Source organism: Poecilia mexicana, unplaced genomic scaffold (genome assembly GCF_051168715.1).
Source record: "Poecilia mexicana isolate PSO_F unplaced genomic scaffold, ASM5116871v1 scaffold_16, whole genome shotgun sequence".
Classification (NCBI taxonomy): domain Eukaryota; kingdom Metazoa; phylum Chordata; class Actinopteri; order Cyprinodontiformes; family Poeciliidae; genus Poecilia; species Poecilia mexicana.
In genome coordinates this window covers 13,700,642-13,707,960 of record NW_028263385.1, presented here as the reverse complement: position 1 = coordinate 13,707,960, position 7,319 = coordinate 13,700,642, and the positions used below count along the sequence as shown (strand labels likewise).

The 7,319-nt window shown below is 36.2% G+C and overlaps 2 protein-coding genes across 2 annotated transcripts; one reads left to right on the top strand and one right to left on the bottom strand.

The window, feature by feature from the left end:
* Window positions 1-18: 18 nt before the first annotated feature.
* On the bottom strand, window positions 19-3,004 carry atg12 (ATG12 autophagy related 12 homolog (S. cerevisiae)). Its single transcript, XM_014984920.2, has 4 exons — window positions 2,807-3,004; window positions 1,676-1,812; window positions 1,509-1,571; window positions 19-147 (listed from the first exon to the last, which is right to left on the bottom strand). The coding sequence occupies exons 1-4, from the start codon at window positions 2,898-2,900 to the stop codon at window positions 88-90; spliced, it is 354 nt and encodes a 117-aa protein (XP_014840406.1). The 5' UTR covers window positions 2,901-3,004; the 3' UTR covers window positions 19-87.
* isoc2 (isochorismatase domain containing 2) lies at window positions 2,219-7,277 on the top strand. The gene is made up of 6 exons (XM_088014102.1): window positions 2,219-2,282; window positions 3,880-4,004; window positions 4,161-4,373; window positions 4,535-4,605; window positions 4,690-4,807; window positions 7,125-7,277. Exons 2-6 carry the CDS (start codon window positions 3,933-3,935, stop codon window positions 7,188-7,190), a joined length of 540 nt encoding a protein of 179 aa, XP_087870228.1. The 5' UTR covers window positions 2,219-2,282; window positions 3,880-3,932; the 3' UTR covers window positions 7,191-7,277.
* The last annotated feature ends 42 nt before the right edge of the window (window positions 7,278-7,319 follow it).

The following is a 7,319-nucleotide window of genomic DNA, read 5'->3' as shown; positions in this document are numbered from 1 at the left end:
GAAACTAGGCCACAGAAAAATGTTTACAATTATTTATTTACAGTGTATTTACATACAAAATGAGACAGTAAATATCGAAAGAAGAAGTCAACCCCAGGCTTGAGATTTACAATAATGCAGAACTAGCTTCCCATCGCTGCCGAAGCACTAGGAGAGACAGAGAAAAAGACAAATGCAAAATAAAATCAGTGACAGAGAATTGAAAAAAAATAACAAAACTATATGTCAATGAAAATGTAAAGAATCTCCATCTTCAAAAACTCTGAAGAATCTGAATTAATGAGATACAACAACATTTAATTTCCCTTTGGGAATAATAAAGTATTTTTGAATTTGAATTTTAATATCTGAGAGAAAAATAACACGTTTAGCAGCTGAAAGGGAAAATCAACGCTCGTCTGTGTTTTTTTTTCCTTTACAGTCACCTTCTGAAAGAACCGGCTGAGGATTTTAAGCTTTGGTCTATAAAGTTTCCCTCTTCATGCGCCCTCTGCTGGTCAACTCAGAAAAGTGGGATTCTGTCATGGTACTGATACTGAAGGGGCAAAAGAGGGAAATAAGCACTGCCTACAAAAGTTTCACCCACTTGGATGCTTTATCCTTTTTATTACTTTTAGGAAATAAACCATGATCAACAAAATATAGCTTTTTTGACAAAAAAAACAAACAAACAAACAAACAAAAAAAAAAAGTAAAAAATTGAGTGTATAAATATGTTGTGTAAATTCTTTGAAAAAAAAATAAATAAATAAATAAAAATTTGTGAAAATATTAAAAAAGTAAAACATCCATGGGGGTCATTTATTTTTTAAGCTGAAACCTATTTTTTATTTTTTTGCCTCTATTATTCAGTTTTGTACCACACAGTATTAGGGTCATTGTACATTAAAAAAAGTGATCAGAGGAGTCAGTTTTTTCCAAACTATATTAATTTCACCCTTTCAAATGTCTGACTTTACAATGTCAGAGAATATATTTGTCTTAATACAGTTAATTTATGCCTTTATTCAAGGAAAACTATCATTTCTTGGAAACTTGTGACTTGGCATCAGAAAATATTTTTTTTTCTTATAAATATGTTATAAAATGGAAATTCTGGCAAAAATGTACTTCTTCGTGGCTACATTATTTTTTTCCCTGATATACAATGGCCACAATATTCCGTCATAGTTTCCTCCCTGCAGCCAGACCACAACTCCAATAAAAATCAGGAAGTACTGCATCTATAAATCATTTTAATTTTTTTCTCTCTGGAATCCCACTCTGCAAAAATTGCAATATTTTCTAGAATATCCTAATTGTAAATCAGAATATTACTAAACACTTTAAATAAACAGGAGAAATAAAAATGCTTCTGCTGAGGTACCGTTTGTGTTTATATATTGTAATGTTCTATAGAAAAAGAATAAAGAAATTAGGTGCATGTATTCTGCTTTAAAAACAAAATATGTTTAAAGTTAAACACTAAAAAAAACACAATAATGTATTACAAGTGTTTATAAACTCACATCAAAGAGGACTCCCACTTCCTGATCTGGCGATGGCGCAAATGACTGATGAACATAAATGAACTGAAAAAAAAAAAGCAAACAGCCTGAGTGAGGACTTCACAGAGCAGAAGAAGTCAATTTCTTACATATTTTTTCCGAATATACAACAGAAAGTTCATCCTCACCAGTTGTTCATTGGCATCAAGTTTGAGGAAGCGAGAAATGAACTGAGCGAGGGACTGTACCGTCCTCCCTCTGTCCACTGCCCACTTCTTTGTTTTCATTATAGGAGTGTCTCCCACAGCCTTCAACAGCACATCAACTGTAAAAGTAGAAAGAAAAAAACATCTAATGAAACCAGTTTCTGTTGCAACACAGTGTTTACGAGAAATGTATGACAGGGAAAAGCAGGAAACACCCCTGCAAGGTCAGTAATGCTTAGGGGCCGATGTCAACTTGCATCCCTCCTCCAACACACCTGAATGAAAAGAGCAGTTTGTTACTAGGTCTCTGCACGGCTGAATGGCTGCTGGTGAACGAACTCAGCCATTTGATTCAGGGTTGCTGGAGCAGAGATGCATCTAAAAGTTGCAGGACGTCAACTCTCAAGGACTGGACTTGGCCACCCCTGCTGCAGACACTCAGATCTTTACTACGTATCAGGGGTGCCCAAAGTCGGTCCTCAAGGGCCGGCATCTTGCATGTTTTAGTTCTCTCCCTGGTGGTAGAAACAACCTTCTCAGCATGTCAATCTTCTTCTTAGGCCTTCTAATAAGCCATCATTGGATCCAGGTGCGTTAAACCGGGGAGAGAACTAAAACATGCAGGATGCCCTCGATTGTCTACTTTGGGCACCACCGCTATATATAATGTCTTTTTTTTAAAAAATACTTAATTGCGAAATGGATTGAAATTAGACGAAGCCACCCTGAACAGGACGTTTTTACTATTATTTTACAAATTATGACATTACGTACATACAGGAAATGTTAAGATTATATAAACTGCCATAAACTACACTGGAAGCATACAAAGAAATACAAATCCAAAGTTATATTTACAGAATACGAACAAGTAAATGCTGTGCCTTTACTAGCATTAACATTAGCTTTCCTCCTCAACTAAAGTTATCACGTGTTTAAAATATCGCAGCTCATTGGCTGAACAGCAAAATGCATTCTTCCTATTGGTTGATACTTCTGTCAATTATCATCTACGTCATCCACTCGAAAAACACTTCCGTTAGCATTAGCAAGACATCAAAACCATAAAAGCACTTGTTTGTAACTCGCGTCAAATCTGTTCGGCATTCTTACTTTTTTTCTTCTCTTCACTGGTCGCGGAGTTTTCTGACGGTGAATGTAATTCTTCTTTCTGTGTTTCTGTTGGAGACTCAGCATTGTCAGACATCTTTAGCTGAGAACTGTACTATGGTTTCACTCAGCTCAGCAAACCTAGTTGCAGAAAACATTCCCTGCTATTGGTTGAAAGAGACGTCAATCTGAGCAATAGGCAATTCTATTTGCCATTATTATTTGAAAAGGTGGGACTTATTGTAGAGTCTTGTGTTCCGTGTATTTCCCTGATATCGGATATTTTATTTGTATGTTACATGTCTGTTTTACAGACGTTTTTCATTCTTCGGTTAGCATTATCGGCTATTTATGTTCAGCGTTCAAGTTCTTCCACTTTTCTTTGCAACTAATTTGTAAATATTTCTCTTCAGGACGCGTCACAGGGGAAATAATACTTTAACCTGGTAGTTGATGTTTTTACTGTCCCCTTGAACCTGTCACTCATTCTACTCACATCAGGACAGAAACAGTAAGTCACACTACCTTTGATAAGTCATTTTAGGATCACATCTGCTCTTTTATCGCTTCTTTTCTTTGGTGACCCACTGAAAAAAAAAGTTATATACAGTATTTGAGTTAAAAACTATAGTATTTAGTTAAAAAAAAACAGTATTTGCAGACAGCTACATGTGGCTACTTTGCAGAACTAGAACTACGACCTTGCATTCATTTTGGTATTAGTTTTTTCTCAGAGCTGACTGAGATCATTTCTGCTTATGAACATAAGCAGAGCAAAACTGTCAGTTTCTGAGTTGTACAAACTGATAGAGATCCAAAAGGGTTGCTGCAGCTGCAACTAGAGCAAAATATGCTTCTAGAAAGTATTAACTCAGAGGGACTAAACTTATTAGATTTTTATCTGAAAAATTAAAACATGAACATTTTGAATGATTTTCCTTTCATTTCACAGCTATGCACTACTTCATGCTGCCTCAACATGTACAGTTCCAACAAATACACTGAAATTTGCTTGGTTGTGAACTGATGCTGTTGCCAGGTGTTATATTTCTTAGTTTGGGATGTCTTTGTTGCAGTGCCAAACGTAGGAAGGCTCTCCACCAAGGATGCTGTCCTCTTCCTGTGTGACATGCAGGAGAAGTTCAGACCCAACATCTTCCAGTTCACCAACATCGTTAGCAACGCAGCCCGGGTCCTCCAGGTCGTTGATACTCATCAGCTCATTTTAATTCAATTCAAATTCATAAGTACTTCATTGATCCCAAAGGGAAATTAAATGTTATTTCATAATTCTTCAAAGAGTTATTGTTGTTATTTGTAGTCATGTGTCTCCTCTAACCGTGTACTGCTCCTGCAGGCCAGTCGTATTCTGGGCATCCCCACCATCTTGACAGAGCAGTACCCTAAAGGCCTAGGACCCACCGTGCCAGAGCTGGGGGCCGGGGATCTGACCGCTCATGCTAAGACCTCTTTCACTATGATGATAGAAGAAGTGGAGAAGGAGCTGAAGGCTCTGGGGAGTCCTAAACAAGCCATTCTGTGTGGAATAGAAGCACATGCCTGCATTGCTGTAATTATTAATATTTTTATTTGTGCATCATATTTAGACTACAGACTTTAGGCTTATTGTTAATGTTGATAAGGATGAAACCTACCTGAAAGGAAGGATTATGCCAGTTATATTTTTAGATTAAAGTATTAAAAATTCTTCCCTCCTTATATTTTGCTCAGTGTACTACATATGACCTTATTGAGAAGGGAATGGAGGTCCATATTGTGGCTGATGCCGTTTCCTCCAGGAGGTATCTGTCGATTTTACTTTTTTTTCCACTCGCATTCTGTATTTGCAACAATATTTAGTCTAATCCTTATGCTTCACTCCGCAGCCAGACGGATCGGTTGTTTGCTTTGTCCCGAATGAAGCAAAGCGGGGCTTACCTCACCACCACAGAGGCCGTCCTGCTGCAGCTCGTTCAGGACGCCAAACACCCCAACTTTAAGGAGGTCCTGATTACATCTGCTCAACATGCTTCACATTTAAGCCAAACAGCTGGATATTAATATATAAAGAAATCATATTCAACATGCAAAAGAATAGGAATAAAGGAAGAAAAAAAAAACTCACGTGAAAACACTAGTAATAAAGGTATTTTGGGTCTGTGTAAATCAAATGTCAGGACAAAAAAAATGACGTATCAGCAGAGGAACACACGCTAAATGATGAGGTTCAGGAAGTCACCAAAATGGACAAAATTCAGTTTTTGTTTGGACTGAAGGATATCTACAAAAATAAACTGAATGGAGGATTATATGGCTTTCAATGTGTGTAAATGTTGAGAGCAGATAAAGAAATCAAAGCTAAACTATGTAAAACTCTAAACCAGGGGGCAGGAACCATTTACAACCTTGAGAGCCATTTTTGTCTTTGGTCCAGCAAAAGAAAATTTGTTTAGACCCAAAAAAGCTATAAACAAATTGGATTACTTTAACAAAATCTACTTTAGGGAGTTTTTTTTTTTATGAGAAAACAACATTTTTTAAGTTTTAAGATGAATAAAATTATCAAACTTTTACACAAAGAGAAATGAACCACATTTCTCAAGGAAACCTAAACTTTTTAACAAAAAAATATATAAAAAAAAAAACCCCCACATACTTCGCAACCAGAAAACATTATTCGTCCTTACACTACTAGTGTCATTCTTTATGGAAAGTCCTTTAATATATTCCACAAAAACTGGATTTTTAAAATTAGCTTTACCATGTAAAACACTAATTATTTAGCATTTTTGACCAAAGTTGTTAAGAGCCACAGTGGATGGTTTATGGAGCTGCTCATGAGTGATCTCTACCCTAAACAAGAAAATCCTATGACTGATATTAGGATGAATAGAAAGCCAGTGAATGTATGATGAGATGTGTTCTCACCAGTTCATGTCAAATTCAGTTTATAAAGCCATGATATGAACAAAGTGCAAATTGTTTCAATTCTGGCCTTTTATTCATGAGGACATATTAAGATTTTTTGTTTTCTAATAGGATCCAGTTATTTCAATCAAACTTTGAGTCCATAAAAAGCACACAACAGATCCCAAAGATATCAGACAAAAACAAAGCTATAATGGAAAAGCCAAATTAAGAAAAAAAAACTTATGTAGCTCTATCTATAAAAGGTAGATATTTAGCAATTTGGAGCATGCAGGTGAAAGATTGTAAAAGCCCAAGAGCTCCACATCACACTACTAGACTTTTGCTAATTGTTTATTACTGTAAAGATAAAAAAAGAGTGTCTTAAGAAGTTTGCAAAGTTGCATCTCATTGAACAACAAGAGTTCTGAAACTATGTTTTTGGGTCAGCTGAGACCAAAGTGAGAATGTAGAAAAAAATCCAAACACACAACATACGCTCAAAAGCTTTATATCAACTTATAAGCACAGTGGTGGAGGTATGATGATATGGGCTTATTTTGCTAATACAGAACCTGGACAGTGACTGAGTCATCCATAAACTCTCCATGTATTCTGGAGTCAAATCTGAGGTCATCGCTCCTTCAGCTAAAGCTTGATTGAAACTGGGTCATGCAAGCAAAGAAGCAAATGTTACATAAACAGGAAGAGACCAAAGATTCCTCCTTGAGAATGTGAGAGATTAACCCTAAGAAAATCCAATAGAAAACAACTGCTGCAAGTGACTGCTGCTAAATGTAATAATAAGCAGTTGAGGTTTTCTCTCACTGGTTTTCTGCAGGAACTTTATCTTTGTTTAATAAGTAAGAGGACAGTGTTTTTTTTTGTTGTTGTTTTTTTTTATACTTAACAGTCATTTTACAGCCTGGTAATGGAGAGATCTTTGATCATGTCCTGATAAGTAAAAATTAAAAACTGAAAAATCAATATCCAGAGAATAACAGTTTTAATATTTCTTTAGACTATTTATATATATACACTGCTCAAAAAAATAAAGGGAACACTCAAATAACACATCCTAGATCTGAATGAATGAAATATTCTCATTGAATACTTTGTTCTGTACAAAGTTGAATGTGCTGACAACAAAATCACACAAAAATCATCAATGGAAATCAAATTTATTAACCAATGGAGGCCTGGATTTGGAGCCACACACAAAATTAAAGTGAAATGTTCCCTTTATTTTTTTGAGCAGTGTATATATATATATGTATATATATATATATACACACACACACACACACACGCACACACACACACACACACACACACACACACACACACACAAAAAAAAAAAAGATGGATTATTTATGACTATGTTCTAATAACAAATGTTGATCTTTGTTGGCAGATCCAGAAGCTCTTGGCCCAGCCGTCTCCTGACACCGGCCTCCTCGCCTTCTTCAGCGCTCTGTAGAGAGATCGCCTCATGTTGTTGCGTTCCACTGTACAACCCTCTGCCTTTTAACACAGGGACTTCAATAAAGCGTTGCTTCTGCTTTAACCCCTCTGTCCTGTGGGTTTTGTCCTCGTCTCAGTCTGCCCA